The 20,800-nt window shown below is 49.3% G+C and overlaps 3 protein-coding genes across 3 annotated transcripts; 2 read left to right on the top strand and 1 right to left on the bottom strand.

Annotated features, from left to right (window-relative positions):
- Nucleotides 1–17: 17 nt before the first annotated feature.
- On the top strand, nucleotides 18–2,049 carry SLC25A5 (solute carrier family 25 member 5). The gene is made up of 4 exons (XM_033072132.2): nucleotides 18–203; nucleotides 320–806; nucleotides 918–1,058; nucleotides 1,655–2,049. The coding sequence occupies exons 1-4, from the start codon at nucleotides 93–95 to the stop codon at nucleotides 1,810–1,812; spliced, it is 897 nt and encodes a 298-aa protein (XP_032928023.1). The 5' UTR covers nucleotides 18–92; the 3' UTR covers nucleotides 1,813–2,049.
- Nucleotides 2,050–7,254: 5,205 nt separating this feature from the next.
- Nucleotides 7,255–10,746, bottom strand: STEEP1 (STING1 ER exit protein 1). Its single transcript, XM_033072133.2, has 7 exons — nucleotides 10,579–10,746; nucleotides 10,192–10,309; nucleotides 10,028–10,069; nucleotides 9,801–9,939; nucleotides 9,245–9,334; nucleotides 9,027–9,119; nucleotides 7,255–8,317 (listed from the first exon to the last, which is right to left on the bottom strand). Exons 1-7 carry the CDS (start codon nucleotides 10,700–10,702, stop codon nucleotides 8,255–8,257), a joined length of 669 nt encoding a protein of 222 aa, XP_032928024.1. The 5' UTR covers nucleotides 10,703–10,746; the 3' UTR covers nucleotides 7,255–8,254.
- Nucleotides 10,747–11,665: 919 nt separating this feature from the next.
- UBE2A (ubiquitin conjugating enzyme E2 A) lies at nucleotides 11,666–20,533 on the top strand. The gene is made up of 6 exons (XM_033072456.2): nucleotides 11,666–11,965; nucleotides 12,283–12,363; nucleotides 12,472–12,497; nucleotides 17,499–17,588; nucleotides 18,595–18,683; nucleotides 19,087–20,533. The coding sequence occupies exons 1-6, from the start codon at nucleotides 11,922–11,924 to the stop codon at nucleotides 19,213–19,215; spliced, it is 459 nt and encodes a 152-aa protein (XP_032928347.1). The 5' UTR covers nucleotides 11,666–11,921; the 3' UTR covers nucleotides 19,216–20,533.
- The last annotated feature ends 267 nt before the right edge of the window (nucleotides 20,534–20,800 follow it).

Raw genomic sequence — 20,800 nt, 5'->3', positions numbered from 1 at the left:
AGCCCCTATATTAACGGCCATTGCGGCGCCCCCTCAGCGCCGCCTCCCGCCTCCTGCGCCCGGCATCGCCTCCCGCTCGCGCCGCTCCCGCCATGACCGATGCGGCCGTGTCCTTCGCCAAGGATTTCCTTGCCGGCGGGGTGGCGGCCGCCATCTCCAAGACCGCCGTCGCCCCCATCGAGAGGGTCAAGCTGCTGCTGCAGGTGAGCGCCGGCGGCCGGGGCCGTGCCAAGGTCGCCGCAAGGGGAGGGGGGGCGGCGGGGGTGGGCCGGGGGCTCGCGGGGGAGCGGCGCTGACAGCGGCATCTCGGCCCCCGCAGGTGCAGCACGCCAGCAAGCAGATCTCCGCCGACAAGCAGTACAAGGGCATCATCGACTGCGTGGTGCGCATCCCGCGGGAGCAGGGCATCCTCTCCTTCTGGCGCGGCAACCTGGCCAATGTGATCCGGTACTTCCCCACCCAGGCCCTCAACTTCGCCTTCAAGGATAAGTACAAGGAGATCTTCCTGGGCGGCGTGGACAAGCGAACCCAGTTCTGGCGGTACTTCGCCGGTAACCTGGCATCCGGGGGTGCCGCCGGCGCGACCTCCCTCTGCTTCGTGTACCCCCTTGACTTTGCCCGAACCCGCCTGGCTGCGGATGTGGGTAAAGCCGGGGCCGACCGGGAGTTCAGCGGGCTCGGTGACTGCCTGCTCAAAATCTTCCGCTCAGATGGCCTTAAGGGCCTGTACCAGGGCTTCAGCGTCTCTGTCCAGGGCATCATCATCTACAGAGCCGCCTACTTTGGCATTTACGACACCGCGAAGGGTAGGTTGACCAGAAGGGCACTAAAAGGGAGAAGCTGGGCTGTGGCAGGCCTGTAGTGCATTTCGACAGTGCTGGTGTCTTGCCGTTCTCATCAAAGCCTCTCTCCTGCAGGCATGCTTCCAGACCCAAAGAACACCCACATTGTTGTTAGCTGGATGATTGCTCAGACGGTCACTGCTGTGGCTGGTTTGGTCTCCTACCCTTTTGATACAGTTCGTCGTCGCATGATGATGCAGTCTGGCCGTAAAGGAGGTAAGCTCCTACCTCACTGTTTAAGAATTATTGGGCATCCCTGAATCAATAGTTGGTGGTGGAGCTGAAGTGAAGGCAGAGTGGCTTGGCCACTACCTGTGCAGATGTCCTCATCTCTTGTAAGCAGGGGTGTGGGAGGGGCTGTAGAAGCAGATGACAGGAAGGGGCACGAATGGCTTGGCCTGTGCAGCACACCTCTGAGGTGGCATGCACAAGTCAGGTACCCGTCAGTAGGTAGGAACAGCAGAACTCACCCAAGGATGTTTCAAGTCAGTGTCTCTGGGACAAGAAAAGACAACCTCCATAGCAGGCACAGCCTAGCCAACTGTGCAATACCTTTTGGGTTTGGAAGTGTTGGTAACAAAAAGAGTTGCTCCCTTCTGCTTGAACTGGTCCTTCCAGTGTCTCCCAGGGACAATGCAGCAGCACCATCTCTCCTGGGCAGTCTTGTCCTCTGATGTGCTAGTATTGGAGAAAGTCAGCCAAGAAGTGGGATGCACTTGAGATTGTAAAGCTAGCAGATACATGAGGCTGTTTCTGACCTGGATGTTGGGGGTTGTGGGCATCCAGTTCCTAAAGCTGTCTGTCTCCTGCAGCTGACATTATGTACTCCGGCACTCTTGACTGCTGGCGGAAGATTGCCCGGGATGAGGGCTCCAAGGCCTTTTTCAAAGGTGCATTGTCAAATGTACTCCGAGGAATGGGTGGTGCTTTTGTCTTAGTCTTGTATGATGAAATCAAGAAGTATACATAAGTTGTTTCCTGTTGTGAACTGGCATGTTGTTCTATGTAATCTATGACCGTTCATGGACTTGTTTGAAAAGCATCTAGTTACTAAACAGTGGCGGCTGATGTTTATACAGGTTGGCATGGGGCAGGGGTGACTGCCTGCCCTGTCTTTATCAAGCTGTTCCCCCTGAGGGACTCATGATGGTTTCTATTTCAGTCACTCCTGCTTAAACAGTACAGAGAAATAAAAATCTGAAACCAATTTTCCTCATCTCATGTTTGTTCTTACAGCAGTTGAAGTATGAGGGGGCTGAGGGTCTCAGCACTTGTAGAGAAGGAGGAGCATGAACCGTCTCCATCCTGCAAGTCTCAGTACCTGCTAAGTAACTGGCAGGTAAACACAGTGCAGGCTGCCAAGAAAGCTAGGTAGTGTTTCTTCCCAGGGGAAGCCAGTGGTGTAGGCTGGAATGGGGACTGGCAGCTGTGAAGGGCTCACCCAGCTGACTCCACTAACCAGAGATGATGAACTGAGTGTGTGCCACAGTCCTGCCTCTGGCCTGTCTCCTCCTTGGTGCTTGTGAAACCTTATTTTGGTTGTGCCAAGTGCCTAAACTGTCTGTAAAGCACAGCACTCCCTATGGCACTGAATGCCTGGTAGGCTGGAGGAATGTCTTAAGGGAGTGTTTGCTGCTCCCTGGAGGAGCAGAGCCTGGCATCATGTTCTCTGCCTTAGAAACTTAGCTACCTACTTGGGTGTGTAGGTAGCCAGAGGACACAAGTGCAGTTAATGGCTGCTGTTCTGCAGCTTCCCTGGCTGGCCTTGCTCTCACACAGGGTGCTGTGCTGTGGGGATGTAGCAGCTGTGCTTGCTGGGCAGGGAGGTGTATTCCCAGGCTCATTCCTCACCCTTGGAACTTAAGGCTGAAAATTCCTTTGTGCTGCTGGGACAATTTGAGGAAAACTGCATGATGGAGCAATGTGTGTGTGGTGTGGCCTTTATCCAGATATCTCTGTAGGTCTGTGAGTCACGCCAGTGAAGCTGCCTGGAGATCTGGAGTGGTGAGTGGATGCTCTCCTGGTCTTCTGCCCTTCAGATCAGTGAGTCTCCTCACTTCCCCCATGCCTTTGGTTCTTTCTGGCTGCCCAGGCCTGCTCAAAGCAGTTGATTTCAATCACTGAAACCAATCTCAACCACTGCCCAAGGCAGTTAAACAAGACCTTGTGTTGTGAAGGGCGACAGTTGTTTTATTGCTGGAATCTAAGCAGGGCAGCCAGGCATGAGAGCACAGCACCTTCCTGCTGCAGGTGCTGTTGGCTTGCAGGGTCTCTGTGACTGGGCATGTGCCTTCCTGATGGAAGACAGTCTTGTGCCTCACAGTTGAGCCAACTGTCCTTGCTGATGATTTTCAACTGCCCCTGGGCTGGTGCAGTGTGAGATTCCTCACTGCCTGCAGTGGATATGAAACGGGCTGTAAAGGTGAGATGTGAGGCAATGCCACAAGCAGTGAGCAGTGCTGGGGGTGCTGTGCCATGGGGCAGCTTTACCAGGCAGCCCTCTCCTGTTGAACAAGTGCCAGCTTATTAGTTAAGGGCTCTCAGCCTCCTGCTGCTAAGCTCACCTGGATTTCAAGGGCTGTTCTGAAGTGCTTCTGGTTGCTGAGCATGGGGTGTCCTTTCCTGTCCTTTCCTCCACAGGGGTGCACGGCCAGGCCATTGGCACAATAAGGTAAGTGCCTCATTTCTCACTGCACACAGTGGTGGGTGACTGAGGTACCGAACTGGGCTGTTGTGCCAGGCTGCAAAGGAGCTGAACTGGGAGATCCCTGAGTCCTTAAGACCTACAGATTGTGCACTGGACTTGGGGTGCAGGGCTGGCACTGAGTGAAATGGGTTTTAGCTAAGCTACCTGCCCTACTGAATGCTTTGGGGATTCAGGAAACAAGAATGTGTTTCTCAGCTCTTTTTAGCTCTGGCAGATGGGAGATGCAGGGCAGAGCCCACAAGGGGTTTTTCCTGCACTCCACTGTTGGGTAGCACAGGCTGGTAGACCTTCTGGGATTTTAAACCTCCCCCCTCCTGGTAGCTCCCTGGCAGCACCTTTATCTGGGGACCAGGCTGGGGGTGTTCAGCTGCTGCTGGTGCCTGCCACAGGAGCACACTGTACAGGGATGAAGGGGTTTATTCTTGTGGGGAAACTGAGGCGTGAGAAAGGTATTGGGGCCAGCCCAGTACCAGTGGCAAGGCAGCAAGCTGAGTGCAGTCCCTCCAACACAGCATTTTGTCCACTGGGCTGTGCTGCTCCAAGAATGGTATTGGATGGGGGTGAATTTTCCTTTTAAGTGTGATTCTCGTGTGGGAAGGACTGAACATCAGACATGTCATGATTTCCTCCACAGGAGCTGTGTCCAGCCTGGTGTATCAGCTCCTTTGCTGGTGGGAAGGGATGGGTGAAGGCCTGTAATGCAGCTTTTATCTCAGCCCCTCACCCAGCAGCCATAAATCCCAGGCTCAGGAGGTGCTGATGCTGCACAGGGGATCGTGTGACACACTTGTCAGTGGCTGGGGCAGGTGGTAATTGGTGTGGGATGGTTGGAATGGCTCAGGGTGCACCAGCCTGCCCCAACTGGGCTGTGCCTGACTGTGTGCTGAGTCTTGCAGTGGAGAGCATCCCACTCCAAGGACTTGTAAAAGACCAGCAGAGTGCCAGCTCATCCACTCCACTGTCCCCTTCAGCAATCGTTGGGTCACTCCAGGCTGTGTCTCTGGGAGCCAGGAGCCCCTGCCTCTATGTCCCTGTCACCCTTGGCAGGCATTGCCCCAGCATCTCTCATGTGCTGCCTGCATGACTGGCAGTGTCTGGTGCAGAGGGGCAGGGGAAGAGGCAATGCTTTGTTATGCAGGGTAAAATCAGTTGTTCCCAGTGGGGATTGTTCCTGCCACTGCCTAGCCATGCAAGGTGGCCCCATCAGCTGCCCAAAGCACGTGCATGGTGGGTTGGGCTGTGGGGATGGAGCTAACCCCACATGCCTGCAGGGACACAGGCCCAGTTCTGTGCCCCTGGAGCCATACTGAGCTGCTGGGGAGTAGTGGTTTTGGGAACAATGAGTCCTCAGGACCTGCCAAGACCCCACACCAAGACTGGCAGCATCAGGAAGGTTCTGGGAGGTGTCATCCCACCAGTGGTTTGCTGGTTGATGCTTTCTGATACTGCTGGGATTGACAGGAGTTACAGCCCTGGCTGCAGGCATGGGGATGGAGTTTTCTGGCTGACAACAAAAAAGACTGGCTGCTCGTGCCTTGACATCTATCCAAAACCCCAGCATGCTGTGGCCAGCTAGGTTCATAAGGATTCCTCAGGGAATCCTCAGCTTCTGTCCTTGGAGCCCAGCCCTGGAGCCTTTTAAACAAGCCCATAATTTTATACTTTTAAAATGCATGGATGTGGCAAAGCTCCATGGGCTCTTTAGGATAGCACCAGCAAACGTTGAGACTACTTAGATTCAGGCTGATCAGTTAGTGTTGTTCCCAAGCTGAACACTTTGTCATACACATTGTTATGTGTATTTTGTCAATGCAACAGTCCAGGGAGTCAGAGTGAGCCACCTGCACATCAGTCAGTGAGTAAAGTAGCACAACCATGGAGCACAAGGAGAGCTGTAAAGGGTTGGCCAGAACCTTCCCCTCGGGGGCCAGGCCAGCAGGATGGCATGCTGCTCCCCAGGCACAGCTGGCATTAACAGGTAGGTTGGATTCACTGTGAACATTTCTCTTGAGTGTTCCCAAATTGTGTGGAGGTTTTGTTCAGGTTTTGGGGAACCAGGCAGCATTGTTACATCCAGAGCTGTTCTGACATGGTACATCAGACTAGGGTTTTGTGAAGGTGCTTGGAAACTGGTCTGGACTAAGTAATGAAATATAGTAAGGTAAGTCTGGCCATGTGTGCCATTACTTTTGGAACAGATTCCCTCCTTCGCTTTTATTTCACATTTTGTGATACCTCTGCATCTGGACAAGTTCCTTACATACAATATGGTGCTCAGTGAAACAAACCTACCACTTACCTGTATCTACAGATTTATAAAAACAAATGTTGACTTTTACAGTAACATGAAATCTGACTTCTCTTTGGTCTGAACTCTGCTACAGATTGCCCATTTGCTACCAGGGTATGGGGAGCCCTGCAGGACAGCTGGTTTTATCTATTATAACAGGACATTTCATCAATTATTTGGTGACCTTGCTTCCTGTTGCTACAGTCAGCTAATATATTTTAATTCATTTAGATTTAGGAATGAAAACTGAACTTGATTTACACTGAACTAGCTCCAGTTGAAGTAAGAAATACATAATAATGTATTGCATTAGATTGTCTGTGTTGGAGTTGTTTCAGCCATGGACTGCATAACTAGAGCATATCAAAAGCACCTCAGAAGAAACGAGGTACTCCCCTTTCTGACTGGGTCCATGCACAAGTCCTGGGCCAAACTGGGCACATTTCCAATGACAAGAATGACAAACACTGATTGAACATGGACTGGCCTCCCAGAAGCCTGTGCTGTGCTGTCTCAGGGTTCCGGTGGCAGCTGAGTAAGTTGATGGCAGTAGGCGACAGCTACTTTGACTTGTGCTGAACTGGGGCACTCACCAGATTTTCTTTGTGCCTCACCAAACTGCAGAAGTGGCTCTATCCCCACATGGCAGCCCCTTGACAGCCTGTCCACAGCTGAAGCCTTCAGTCACTCCCAGCCTTAACCCTGACAATAAATCACTCCATCCCAAAGTCAGCTTGCTGTTCTGGTGTCACTTGAAGCCAGACCACACTTCATCCTTGCACAACTGGAGACTCAGAATCTGCATCCCAGCGCCTCTCACGTGGTTCAAAACCTATTTTCAGATGTGAAAGTCTTCTATCCTTGCTTGGGAAAAAAAAAATCTAAATTTTTATAGAGTGTGACCTGTGGTTACCCCAGGCTTGGATTGCTCCCAGAGGAACCCTGAGGCCCTCACCTGGCTGGACTGTGCTACCACACTGGGAAAGGAAAACCCACACATCTCCTGCTGTTCCCCAGTACTGCACACCACCAAGGGCCTCTGGCCATAGGCTTCTGGAAATAGGCTTCAGATTAACAGGTGATGAGCAGGGAATAAGATCAGCACTGCGTGAGTTAATGTGAACACCTGCTTAGCAGCCTGGCATTGAATTGTCATGGGATCTACAGACCCATCTCTGCTAGCTCTGGGCCAAGTTCACTCCCTCTTTTACTCCTTGTTTTCCCCAGAAAGGATGGACAGATCCTTAGGTAAGCAGATCTGAGTTTTCCCTGTCAGGGTTATAAAGCCAGATAGAGAATCTTTATTGATTATAGGAAGTTTTCCATAATATTTATAGAAGATGGAAGCATCTTGTTCACTGCTCACATTTTATGATGTGTTTACTTGGCAGAGTAAGAACATCTCAGGAGAGGTATTTTAGTTCAAATCTGTAACATAGTATTTAATCCAACGTAGAGCAAGGACGACATGGGCTAGAGCACTGTTATTACATCACACAAGAGACACAAAGTACTATTACCCAAACAAGGTACTTTAAAAGCTGGTGTGTAATGTTGTCTATCCAGGTCCTTAATGGTCAGTACATTCAAAAGAATTTTTCCTTCACACTTCACAACTCTAAATACTGATATTGTTTTGCTCAGTGGGCTAGTTCAGATGTGCAGTTGTATTCTTTAATGATCACTGGCTGTGTCAGTAACTTCCAACCATGTATTTGAACTCATTAGTAGCAATTTTTATTAACAGTAGTTTAAAACAGCCTTGGATGTTATATTCTTGTATGTCTGTTGTGACTCTGTATTTCTGTACAACTGCAGCCTTGTGATGTTCAGCAGGAGCTGAGACTGCAGTGCTGCAGCCCTGCCTCTGGCAGGTCAGGGTGAGCAGCAGCACCATGCCCAAGCCTTGCATCCCAGTCATTCCACACTGTGTTGGAATGGCATGGCTCAGCTGCTGCACCTTTTGGACACACTGAAAATAATAAAATGAACAACAGACATAAAGCTTACTTTTGTAAGGATTTCTTTGTTGTACAGTTACCCATTGTTCCAATGTATTCAAGGAAACGCTTTTGAAAACTCCAAAATAAAAAGACAGATATCTAAAGATGAACTTGGGAAGGCACCCAGCAACGATTTTCTTGAAAGTAAATATTGTACCTGGAAAAGCCTGCTCATAACACTGAGTCTGTAGAAAACTGCAGTTTGTACAAAGTCTTCAGTGCCATTGGAGTTAAGACTGGTACGCAGAGTATCACTTATACAGAGGGAGACAGAGAAGTTCTCATCCTCCAAGCTGGCTGCAGCACAGTGCAACTCTTGAACTTTGTCTGTTACTTCTGCTTTGTTGACAGAACTGTGATAGCTCTTGGTAGTTTTCTCCTGTCTCCAAATATCCAGCAGGGACACAGCATTTCATTTGAACTGGTTATCAATCAGGGTTCCCTTCATCTTGGCTTTCTTGGCTTCCAACTCAGCCTGAATAGGAAAATTAAGGCAGAATTAAATAATGTCTGGATAATTTTCCCTTCAGAGCTTCAATTAAGTTTACTCTTCTTCTCTGACCAACACAAACTTTTCTGTTCCAAAAGCAGGAGAAAGAGCTCAAGTGCTTTGCTGACATAGAAAATGAGGACCATCTTTAAAATTGTAAAAAGCCCAAGACCAGCTGCCCAACAGACAATTTCATACTTTCTATGCTCAGGTGGAAGCTGCACATTTCCTCCTACTTTCCATCTACTACCCTCCTGTCACAGGAGATAAGATCAGTTATGATGTTCTTGCCCTTTATTCTTCTAGTGCCCCTTGCAGTAGCAGCTGAGCTGCAGATCCTCCACAAGAGCCTTGCTGTGCCCTGGTGCCTCATGGCAATGACCTGCTCTGCCAAGCGGGCAGGAGAGCACAGGCTGGCAAAGCCATGGCCTGATTTCTCCTTCCCTTGTTCCTCAGGTCACAGAAAGCCTCCCTGCAAGCACTCTGCTGGCTGCTCTTCAGTTACAACAGCATGCAATTTTAAGTTCCGGGTGACTAGAACATCTCTATAAAACTTGTAAAGGAAATCTCATCCTCACAAAACTGCAAGTTGCCTGTGACTATACCAGGCCCTCTCTATACTTGCAGTCTCAACTGCAAGACAGGTTTTGTGTATAAAGCCAACACATCTCAGAGCTTTGTGTTCAGCACTCACCAACTCTTGTAGCCTTTTCTTGCTCATGCCTTTGCGTTCCAGCTGTTTCTCAATCACTTTTGCGTTCTGTGCGTATGAGTCTGCAATCTCCCTCTGAAATACACACATCACTTTGCAACAGCAAACCTCAAAGTAACAACACCTCATCCAAGCAGTGAGACCATTGCTGGCTCTGCCTAGCTCAGATGTGGCTGCCACTAAGGGCAGCCAAAACTCACCGCTTCAATCTCCTCCTCCTCTTCATCAATGGTGGAGACTGTGACAGAACTGAACTTGCCCATGTCCTTGGTCCGTTTGGTCATCATCACCTGGGTGAAAAACAAAAATATTTTGTTAAACCTTAGCAACAGTTGTGCCAGTAGGGATTGCTTCCTCCTTCCAAAGCTTTTAAGGCGTCTTATGCAAGCCATCAAGATTAGCTGAACTCTGTGGGTGGCAAAGGGGAGTTATGCTCACTGATATACAGATGAGCCAGACTTTGAGAATTGCTGTGCAGACTACCAACCTGACCAACTTAAAAATGGAAACTTTCTATTAACTGAGCCTAAACATCAGGCACAGTCTAGATTTTAGAGTTTATTTTGCTCTCCTTTAGTGATAGGGTTCTACACTGCAGTGACCTCTGTCAAGGAAAACTTAAGGGAGACATGGACAAGACACCAAATTGAGTTATTGTTCAGAGGTCCTTTTCTTTTCTCTCCCCTCTGCCCTCACTATTATTTCCTACACAGCACCTTTAGAAAAGCAAAGATATCCTTCTGCAAAGCAAATCACCTTTTTAGGAGGTTCTTGTTTCTGAGTATATATGTTTGTTTTCCCAAAACCCTGGCCAAATTTGACCACGGCACCATCAACAATGAACGTCACAGGAGCATTCTTCTGTTGGTGTTGATAAAAGAGCAGCAGTCCACACCTGGAAACAGAAATATGCATAGCTGAGAGGAAACCCAGATTCTGGACTTCTATGGTTTCCTCATAAAAAGATTCTAAAAGTCACTCACTTGCCACACTTCTTCCTGAACTGCCGCTCTATGCCTTCGGGTCTGGGGTAGAGAGGCAGCGCTTGAGCAGAGCGCACGGACACAGGGTCCCAGCCGGGCGGGGAGGGCAGCGCCTTCCCCGGGCCTGGGCTCAGAGGGACGGGGAATGCAGAGGCCGGGCCCACCTGCGCAGGAAGACGCTCTCCTCCTCCTCGGCGTTGCAGAACTTGTGGGCGTGCTTGGCCGCGTCCATCACGCGGGCGCGGTCCCGCGGCCGCATCGGCAGCTTCTCCAGCTGGCAATCTGCGGGGAGCGGCGGGGCCGGGCTGGCGGCGGGGCCGGACGGACACCGGCAACCCGCACCCCGAACCCAGAGCCATATCCCACATCCCGCTCCCGCACCCCGAACCTACAGCCATATCCCACATCCCGCTCCCGCACCCCGAACCTACAGCCATATCCCATATCCCACATCCCGCTCCCGCACGCCGCCGCCGCCTCCCCGGGCCCGCTGCGCTGCCGGGCCGCGGCCTGCCCGTCCGTCCCCGGGCCGCGGCCTGCCCCCGGCTCACCGAGCACCAGCACCATCTGCCCGCACAGGCAGTAGTAGACGTGCAGCGGCTTCTCCCCATCGTCGTACTCCTCGCGGTCGCGGGTGTCGGAGCACACCACGGAGCGCGACACCACCTTGGGCATGGCGGCGGCGGGGGCTCGGAGCCGCCCGGGCCGGCCCCGCCCGCCTGGCCCCGCCCGCCGGGCCGGCCCCGCGGGGCTCCGGGAGCTGCCGGGCCTCTAAAGGCTCTTCGTGACAAACAGCCCGAGCTCACACACGGTTCTTACTGCACAGGCCGGTACAGCGGGAAAGGCCCGGGACGGCAGTTTGCCGTGCGGCCCTGATAACAATGTTAACTTTCTTTCTCTGGGTTTTCTCCTGTGTCTCTTTCTTCAGCCGCCTCCCCACACAGCTGGATTATATGAAATGACAAGTGAGGATAAACTCGAGAAACAGAGCCCAGCCTGTTTACACGACAAAAACTGTTAAAGAAACGTAGAAAGTGGATTATTTTTTCCCTTAAAAAACACTCTCTGGGGAAGCAGAAAATGCAGTGTCGCAGGTTGTGCTGGTTTTGACAGCAATGGAGTTAGTTTTCACAGTAGCTGGTATGGGGCTGTGGTTTGGATTTGTGCTGGAACCAGCGCTGATAGCTCATAGATGTTTTTGTTATTGCTGAGCAGGGTTTACCCCGAGCCAAAGCCTTCTCTGCTCCTCACCCCACCCAGCAGCGAGAGGCTGGGGGTGCACAGGGAGCTGGGAGGGGACACAGCCAGGACAGCTGACCCCAACTGAGCCGAGGGATTCCCGGAGCGCATGGCCTCATGCTCAGCGTGTATCTGGAGGAGAAGGAGGAGCTGGGGCCATTTGGAGTGATGGTGTTTCCCAAGACACCGACACGTGTGACGGAGCCCTGCCGGCCCTGGGGAAGGGGAAATCAGCCCCTTGTTTTGGTTCGCTCGTGCGCCTCCCTTTGCTTTCCCTACCGAACTGTTGTGATCCCAGCCCGCAGCGCCGCCCCCTCCGTGACGCCACTGCCGACGCCGCACCCCCGCCCTCCGCCGCCGTTGGTACCGCCCCCAAGCGCCGCCCCCCGCCCTGGTGGTAGAGGCTGGGCCGGGGGCTCAGCTACATCCGGCTCCGCCCCTCTCTCCCCGCGCCGTTGGTACATCCCGGGACCGTCCGGCTGCCGGCGCAGGAGTCGGTGCAGCCCAGGCTCCCCCCCCGTGCCCGCCGTAGTGGTAGAGGCCGCGATCGCTCCTGTCTGTCAGCGCTGCCGCCGCCTCAGTCGGAGCTCGAACCTCAGCCGCGCCCGGCGCTCCCTCCGGCAGTGTATGCCTGAGCTATAACCCTCAGCCCGCCATGTCCACTCCGGCCCGTAGGCGCCTCATGCGGGACTTCAAGAGGTACCGAGGCCGCGGGCCGAGGGTAAAGGGGCGGGCGGGCGGGAGGAGGACGAAGGGCCGAGCGCTACCGGGGGAGGAGGGGGCAGCACAACATGGCGGCGGGGCAAGGCGCGCTCCGCTGATTGCGTAGCGCGGGCGGCGCTGCCTGGCGCGGGTTACGCCGTTTGCGCAGGCGGCCGCTGCCGGGCCGGGTTACGCTGTTTGCGCAGGCGGCCGCCGCCGGGCCGGGTTGCGCCGTTTGCGCAGCGCCGTCCCGGGTTACGCCGTTGGCGCAGCGCGGGGGGCGCGGGCCGCGCTCACCGTCCCTGTGCCCGCAGGCTGCAGGAGGATCCCCCGGCCGGGGTGAGCGGGGCCCCCTCTGAGAACAACATCATGGTGTGGAACGCCGTCATCTTCGGGTGAGTCGGCAGGGAAGGGGGCGGCGGGCGCGGGGGCCGCTCAGCCGCCGGGGGGTTGGAGTCGGGCTGCCAGCGGGGTAACGCTGTGCTCTGCTTTCCCTTCTCCAGGCCCGAGGGGACCCCTTTCGAGGACGGTAAGTGCGGCGTGCGGGGCTGGTGTTTGGCTTTCTCGGGTTAATCTGCTGCGGTTTGACACGGCCTTGGTGTCACTACCGTAGACTCTGCAACAGGTGTGGGCCTGCGGATGGCGGGGGGGACGTGGGTGCATGTTCACCTGACCGCACACGTGTGTGCCTGCTTTATGTAAATATTTTTTTTCTAATCCTACTCTCAGAAGGTGTTGTAGATTTAGATTGCTGTGTTGACTTACAGAAACATACAAATTAGCTTGTACAGTCTTGCTTGTAATCGCTCTATCTATTATAAGTTATTTTAAGGATCTCTACAAACTTTTCTTTTGAACTCTGGATCATGTTTTTAGCGACATTCATGTTTGGGTAACTATCAAGAACTTGGTATAGAACTGTTGTCTTTTGAGTTCTGTTTTTTTCTGATGCTGGAAGTGTTTTGTGAGAAAGTTCCACCGTGAGTCAGCTGAAGTAGGAAATGGGCTGAATGTTAGAGGAAGTTCAGAACAGTGGCTTTTTCTTGTCATTTATTTTGCTCTGCTGCAATTAATATCATCAAGGGCTTAAGACTGAAAAGACCTTTTAAGTTTAAAAGCTAACTGAATAGGTCCTGGTGACATAGCTGTAGTTTCCATCTGGCCTTACTGACTTCGACAGGTTTACTGATGCTCTATGAGTACTTGTGAAAACCTGTCAGACATGAAATACTGTCTAACTGAAATCAGTGATGCATTTTTTAAAATACTTTCAGTGTAGGCTATAATTAATCTTAGATCTCTGTGACTCATGACAAAAGCATAGGAAAAATTCCTTAACTCTTATGTTGTTCTTGGCTGACTCCCTTGTCTTTGTTTATCCTTGGAGGTAGCACCTGTGGATGTGCCTCTGAATTGCAGATTGTATTTCTCTGTGAAGATTTTGGAGACTTCAAATATTTCAGGCCTAAGAAAACTCTGAAGACTCACTTTTTTTAATGTATTTCATTAGTTAATAAATTTGCTGGAGTAGCTGCTTCAGCAGTCTAATGTTTAGAACTTGGACTTAAAACATTGCATGATAGAACAGCTACACTGAATGTATGTTGCTGTCTCATCTGGTAACCCTTAAAGAAGGGCCCACTTAAACTTCTGTGGGGGTTGTTAGAGCTGCTTAGCCTCTTGGAGCACTGCTGCTAATGGAGTGATTCACTGTTTGGAGCAGAAAGCTGTCTCCTTGCAGTGTGCTGAAGTGCAGCTTCTTGCCATGCTCAGGCTCTTCCAGCTCAGCGTGTGGTTAACAGATGCTATAAGGATTTTTTTTCCATACATTTCCATTTAGTTGCAGAAGGTTGAGGACTGCTTTTGAGAGCCCAGACATATTGATTTCTTCTGTGCTTTCTGAGGCAGCATTGTGTCTTTGTCTTGGATACTGAGGATATGTTGGACTCACAGGAGTTTGAGGTTCAGACAGGTGCTTGAGGCTGCTGCTGCTGTCCTCCTGCTTTGGTTGATGTCATAATGTAATCTTGGGCTGTGATGGAATGCTCTTTTCTTAGCAAATTCTGTGTTTTCACACTATGTGCTCAAGAAAGCAGATGTCTTGCGTTGCAGGGTATCTGCTTATCTCCTCTCCTCTGGATGTATCCTACCTTACTAGATAACAAAGCACTAAGTGGTGCCTGGAGATAGGGGCTGTGCTTTCCCATTCAGTGAGTGGAGTAGCACAGTCCAGATAATGGTAGTGCAGTCCAGATGCACAGGTAAGAGTAAGGAAATTTTAATTTAACAGTATATTAGTTTGGACTTGCTTTGTGACACTGAAACTCTATAATCTTTCTCATGAAGCTTTTGCAGGTCCGTGTTCTTTTTCATTTTTAGGCTCGTCCCACTCTGTGGTGGTACTGTAAAATTTCAGATAGCTTAGTTCTTGTAAAAGTAGCCTGTGAAATTTGGGGGGAGGGAGGGGAGGTTGTTATTCTAGAGGTATAATAATGCCAACATTATGGGAGTTACTGTTCTTTAGCCTTGTTCTGGTGAAGCCCTTCTCTGCTTGCAGCTTCTGAAGTGTCGTAGTTTGTCTGGGCTGCAAAGCTGAAGTTGAAACACATTTGTTTACTTGCTGTGCAGCATTCTGCAGCTGATACCCCGCCTTCTCCACCCCCAGCTTTTGGAGGGTGTTTTCACAACTCAGTGTGCAGGCTGGTGCAGCTTAGGAGCAACCACTAATTTAGATCAGCAGCATAACTTCCATCTTCTGGTTTAGGAGGATTCGATTGCAGGTGTCTGCAGTTGGACCCTGGGGGTATTTCTCCTGCCCTTCACCATATTTCTAAGAATCTTTATTTGTGTGACATTTAAAGTGGCAGTGCTGGCACAGCCATGAAGTTCAGGCTGGCCCAGTTCTTTAGAGCTGTTTCTCTGAAACTGGATGATGATACTGTGCTTAGTGTAGGATTCCTGGCTCAGAGAGATTTAAGTAGTTCAGCTTCTGTAGTATCCTGCCTTGCTGTGATTCTGCAGGAGGCTTGAAAGAGAACACAGAGCATTTGTCCTGTGTGGTTTATGCCTTGCTTATGGAATATGGATCCTGTAGGAGGGAAAGAGCTCATCCCTGCTTTCTGGGCAGTGGAATGGAGGGGTTGTTCTTGGGGGCTGCAGAGAGGGGGCCCTGCAGGGACACAGGCTCTGCTCTCTGGAGTTGCTGGGTCTGGGGCACAGGCTGGGCAGAAGCCTCTCTTGGCTGTGTCAGGGTTTCAAATCCTGAGGTAGAAGCGATCAACAAGGTAAGTACAGGCAGAGAAGAGAATGTTCTTCTAAGATTAGTGGTGATCCCAGTATCAATAATGACAGTAATATGATAATTTATGTTTTTAAAATGTCTGTTTTGGATAAGTTGTGAGAAATACCAGGTAAAAACATTCAAATTAGTGACAGAAGAGACTGGACACTGAGGACCTCATCCCCAGCAGTGTTGTGATACCTGTTGTGGGCTTTCAGTGTGAGTGACCCTTGGACTTTGGTGCATCAGATCTCTGGATTTGCCCTTTAATAAAGCTCAGTAGTGAGAGTTTACCTACTGTGGACCATTTCCAAAGAGCCATTGCCACTCTGGGCCCTGACTTGGAAATCTGAGTAGGCAGATACTCCAGCTGGATATTGCTCCAGATGAGCCCCTTGCTTAAATTTGTGTTAAAAGTAGCACTGTCCTGTCTCTGGTGGGACAATAGCTTTCCTTCCTTTCAGTAGTTTTAAGTAGATTCTAAGAGCAAACTGCTCCTGTTACTGTCAGACCTATGTGATGGTTTGTGCTTGGTTTTCAGCCTACTGCTTGCTTAGTCACTGCTTCCTCAGGAGGAGGCTACTGAGAGCCAGAACTGGGGCAGGGAGAACTGAGAATATTGGGAGTCAGATCTCCAGGCACTTGGTTCTAAGGGGCTGATGTTTGCAGCTGGTAGAAGTTGTTACTGACTTCCCAGTCCTGGGTTTCAAGGTGATACCAGACCTGGCTCTGTGCTTCTGGACTAAGCTGGAGTAAACTTGAAAACCCCACTGCAGACTTCCACTAATTTGAACAATCCTAACTCCACTGTTCTGGCTCGTTTGTTTTGCAGTGAGATAGCATAGTGTTGGCTCTCTGCTGTTACATTGTTAGGCTGCTAATAAAAAACCAAACATGCAGGAACTTATTTTTAGGGTGTTGAGACTTCCCACTGCTGTAGGGAAAGTGCTAAAGCATCTGTGCTGTGTCTTCATTTGCTAACTGGAACGTCAAAGCAATGACCTTCATTTCTTGCAACTCAGTATTACAGTTTCTCCTTATAAAAAGAAAGGAGTCCCTGGGAAATCTTGCAAGTCCTTGCTGATCTGGGGGAAAAAAGAAAAAAAAAACCACAAAAATCTGTTCTCTGGCTTACCAGTTGTTGGCACATGTTTGCCAGCCAAACAAAGGAATAACTTCATTATATTAATGCTGAAAACTCCCTCACAGTAGGAAGCAAGGACACTGAGCATGGGGGAAGTCAGGGGGAACTTGACTCATCACTGATGCATAAGGATGCCCTTTCAAAAAAAAAAAAAAAAAGTACTAGAGCCCCACCAGCAGCTTGTTCCAGCTGTTACTATCAGCTGCAGCCCTTCTACAGGAGAGCTGTGTATTTGTAGGAAGGTGCTTCAGATGCTGTCTCTGGGCATACCCAGGAACATCCTAAGCTGCCTCTGGGGCTGGTTGCTCATGGTTGGGAGGAGCTCACATGGTCTGCAGTGGAGTAGGTAGAGTTCCTTGGTTACCGAGCTGAATCAGGAACAGTCCTTAATCCTCTGAACCCATACATGCAGCTTGGCTGACAGACTTCTTATTCTCAGATTGTCACAGCCTCAGGAGAAGGGCTAAAATAACTTAGCTTGGTGCAGGCTGTTAAAATGGTTGGATTGGGGCTCAGCCAGTTTTCTGCTTAATCAGTCTTTCTCTAAGGATGACCAGTTAGTGTGAAGTAAATAGTCAGGTTTATGTTTTAAAGTGTCAGATTTGGATGCTGCATTCAATACTACTCTTCTGCAAAACCCAATTATGGTTGTTGAGAAACATGACTTTTTTTTTTTTTAATTTAGAGGAAATAAATTACAAGGTCCTTGCCATGACAGCATATTCCATAGATAGGACTCACCCAATGATGTGTTACGCAGATGGTTCTGCACCCACTGCTGTTTGTACAGTGTGCTGGGATTAGGCTCTCTGGGAGAAAACCCCAAGGGCGGATTTATTTCCCTACATAAACCTTTTGACTGGTATTGGCAGTAAAAGTAAGTCCTAGGAAATACTCTTGTGCTGGTACTGTCTGGCACTTGAGTGTTAATGATTAACTCCATGAGAGTGTAGGAATTGCTGTGGGATTGCACAATGTGTGTTCCATCTCCAACACGCCTGTGTGAGCACAGTAGTGTCAGTGTGTGTTGTGGGGGAATGCTATTCGCTCATCCCTTGTGTAAATTCATGCTGAATAAAGGTTGCTTATCTCTCTTTCAACTCCAGGAACTTTCAAACTTACAATAGAATTCACAGAAGAATACCCAAATAAGCCGCCTACTGTCAGATTTGTCTCTAAAATGTTTCATCCAAATGGTAAGTACTTACACAATGCTTGGGTTTAATTTTGCTGTTTTGTTGGAGGTTTGGTGGGGGGGAAGAGGGCTGGGGTGTTTTTTGTCATATCTTGCTGTATAAAAGGTCTATTTATTATAAAAGTTTCCACTATCTAATAAGGCAGCAAAATTCCAATGTGGTTGTGTAGTTTTGGTGAAGATGGATATATGAGCAGTGCTCAGGCATGAAAAGAAAGGGGCAATAAAAGGAGCCTCTTACCTTTCAGGTGTTACAGCACAGTACTGATGAGACACTCAACTGCCTGTTAAGCCTTACAGAAGAATGTTTTGTACTTAAATAGCAGTGCTTTGGACTTCTGTCTGTATGTATTGTAGACATAGCATAGTGACACTGGTGAATGCAGCTGTCTTCTATCGCTTCTCTTCCCCAAAATGCCTGTAAGAATGATATACCATGAAATGTAGTGTTAGGGTCCAGCTATAGCCAGTGACAGTAAGACTGTTTAATTAATCCCCTTCCTTGGTAACTGGAGGCTGGAGAGGTATTCCTTGCCTCCAAACAAATACAAGCTTTGTGCAGAAATACCAGAAACCTTCCAACATGGCAAGTGTGGGCACAGTGCAGTGAGGGAAGGTTCTCCTGTAGCTGCTGTAAGGTGACTGGACCCTGTTGTAGACTTTATGGGGAAACCTTGAGTGTGAACAGCTGTGGGTGTTCTTTGTACAGTTCACTTCTGGGTAACTAAAAATTTTTTTGGCCTTAAAATCTGTTCATGGTTTTCCACAGCGGTAGTTGCAATGACACAAAAGTTTGTGAGAATAACCAGGGGTTCAGTTTAAATACTTCAGGCTTCTGTGGTGAGGAGCTTCACTGCTTCCTACCTACAGGCCTGTTTGCAGGATTTCAACCTGTCAGACACTACTGCAGTGTCTGCACACAGGTGTTCAGGACCAGGCAATACTAGGGAGAAAAGCCAACAGCTGTACAAGTTGTGTTTTAAGCTGGTTTTTTTTACCCTTTCCAGTCTATGCAGACGGTAGTATATGTCTGGATATCCTTCAGAATCGCTGGAGCCCCACTTATGATGTCTCCTCCATCTTAACATCCATACAGGTAAAAGAACTCTGCATGAAGAGACAGAATTGCATTTGGATGCTTTGACAAACACAGCTCAGGAAACTTTTCCCCCTTTCCTAAGAGCCAGTATAGCAGCTGTACCTGTACCAGTATAGCAGCTATATATTGGCACAGTGTGAATCCTTCCCAGGTTAAAGTGGCCAGGCAGTGCCACGGGTGCTCACTGCAGGTCACACCCCCCAGTGCTTGGCTGTTACAGCAGGTCACTGCACTGTGCAGGAGTGAGGCCGTGGCCAAAGCCTCTAAAGCCTTCCAGCTGCAGGGATGCAGTGTGCTGCTCCTGGACTAACATCTCTGCTCTGACTAGGATCAGCAGTCTAGAGAAGGTGTTGTAAAACTGTACTTTGCAGTGCCTAAGGCTCTTTTTCTCTTTGCACAGTCCCTATTGGATGAGCCAAATCCGAACAGTCCAGCAAACAGCCAGGCAGCTCAGCTATACCAAGAGAATAAGCGGGAATATGAAAAACGGGTTTCTGCAATAGTAGAACAGAGCTGGCGTGACTGTTGACCCAGGATGATGCAAATGAACACTCTGTTGATGAGGAAAATAAACAAAGTGTCCGAGTCATCTTTTTCCTCCTAGCATTTACTTTGCAAGCAAAATAGCTGTTGTGCTGTTGCCACCCTCCCTTGCTGAAGCTTCTTCTCCTTGGACATCAGAACACACCCACTTTGAAGTCAAACGTTCTGTACTTGGGTTACTTGCAAAAGAGTTACTGATGCTGAATTCATTTTCTGTGGTCCCTCTCCAGTCTTAGGGCAGTATTGTGCATTTCTGTAGTGTACACTAAGCTTTTAATTGTAATTGTGTTATACACAGTGATGCTTATGTGTAGCTTGATAAAAGGGATGTTTATATACATACACATTTTTTAACTGATATTAATTAAAGTGCTGATGTGTCCAGGCTGGTCACTTACCTCTACTATTGATTTAGACCCCACTGCATTTGTAAGTACTGGGTGAAGAAATCATCTTTAGTTTCCCTTTTGTATTGGTTTATCAACTCCTTTACTCAAGTTAACAAAATCAACTCTTCAATTGATTCCAGTTCAAAAATTTAGTAGGACCCTGGAATTGTTACTTTCTGCACTTCACTTGCAAGATTTATGTACAGATCTACATAAATTACTAAGACTGTGGTACTTGGATCTTTGCTGAGGGTAAGAAACAAGCCCTTTTTTTAAATTACTATTTTAAAGGACGTGCCTACAGACATAGTCAGTAGGTTTCTGTGGTCCTGTCACTGAGGCATTACTGGACAAAACCAGGTAGAGCTGTGGTACTCGGCAAAAGGCCTTCCACATTAAGGAAGAGGTAAAACCTGACCTGTTCCAGCAATGGAATTACTCTCCTTCAGTGTCTTTCTCCTGCCCCTTATCTTTAACTGAGAAAGATAAGTTGTTTGGGATCTAACTTTGTCTCATGAAAAGTTACGAAATTAAGTCCAGGGTAGGCACTCGAGTCTCTGCAGTTTCTGCTCTTTGTAGATGACCGTGTGGTTTGTGTGAGCTACTGCTGCATGCTTGAGTTCATTCCCTTCAGTTTTATGAAAGTATTTTTTCAATTCTGGAAAAAAAAAAAAAAAACATTTGTAAGTCTAGTCACTTTTTTTGTAAGGCAAGTTTGTACCTTTGGATACAGAACCTTAAGCAGCAGTGTGGGATGGAACCTGCAATTGTGTTGTCCACTGTTCCAGTGTCTTTTGTGTGCACATTGGTCTGTTAGTTGAAAACTATAACTTTGCACAAGTAACCCATGTAAGAAACTGTACATTTTTCAAAAGTTGTAAATAAAGTGTAACCTTAGTGCTTATTGTATAAATAGGCAATAAGTGTACAACTGTGCTTCTTTAACTGGGCTGCTAACACTGGGGTGAGAGGTGAAGCTCCAGCCCTGTGCAATATTTCCTCCTGGGGGCAGGAGAGGGGGGAGAGGGGCCTGGGGCAGTGCAGGGGGACAGGGCTGGCTGCACCTGCAGGGACAGCAGGGCAGGGCCGGGGCTGGGACAGAAAGGGGCTGTGACCCTGAGCTAGCTCAGTTGCTACAGGAGCTGCATTCATTTTCCTCCTGTCGTAGCAGGTGGAAAACAG

Source organism: Catharus ustulatus, chromosome 14 (assembly GCF_009819885.2).
Source record: "Catharus ustulatus isolate bCatUst1 chromosome 14, bCatUst1.pri.v2, whole genome shotgun sequence".
Taxonomy (NCBI): Eukaryota; Metazoa; Chordata; class Aves; order Passeriformes; family Turdidae; genus Catharus; species Catharus ustulatus.
Note: the sequence above shows the minus strand (reverse complement) of the source record. Positions and strands in the feature narration are given on the sequence as shown.

Excerpts from the sequence above, each read along its gene's own strand:
- UBE2A (XM_033072456.2), top strand. The coding sequence starts at position 11,922 with ATGTCCACTCCGGCCCGTAGGCGCCTCATGCGGGACTTCAAGAG. Across the intron at positions 12,364-12,471 it reads TGGAACGCCGTCATCTTCGG|GCCCGAGGGGACCCCTTTCG; the intron begins GTGAGTCGGCAG and ends TCCCTTCTCCAG. Across the intron at positions 17,589-18,594 it reads TAAAATGTTTCATCCAAATG|TCTATGCAGACGGTAGTATA; the intron begins GTAAGTACTTAC and ends TACCCTTTCCAG.
- STEEP1 (XM_033072133.2), bottom strand. The coding sequence starts at position 10,702 with ATGCCCAAGGTGGTGTCGCGCTCCGTGGTGTGCTCCGACACCCGCGAC. Across the intron at positions 10,310-10,578 it reads GCAGATGGTGCTGGTGCTCG|ATTGCCAGCTGGAGAAGCTG; the intron begins GTGAGCCGGGGG and ends CGCTCCCCGCAG. Across the intron at positions 9,120-9,244 it reads AGGAGGAGGAGATTGAAGCG|AGGGAGATTGCAGACTCATA; the intron begins GTGAGTTTTGGC and ends TGTGTATTTCAG.
- SLC25A5 (XM_033072132.2), top strand. The coding sequence starts at position 93 with ATGACCGATGCGGCCGTGTCCTTCGCCAAGGATTTCCTTGCCGGCGGG. Across the intron at positions 807-917 it reads CATTTACGACACCGCGAAGG|GCATGCTTCCAGACCCAAAG; the intron begins GTAGGTTGACCA and ends TCTCTCCTGCAG. Across the intron at positions 1,059-1,654 it reads GCAGTCTGGCCGTAAAGGAG|CTGACATTATGTACTCCGGC; the intron begins GTAAGCTCCTAC and ends TGTCTCCTGCAG.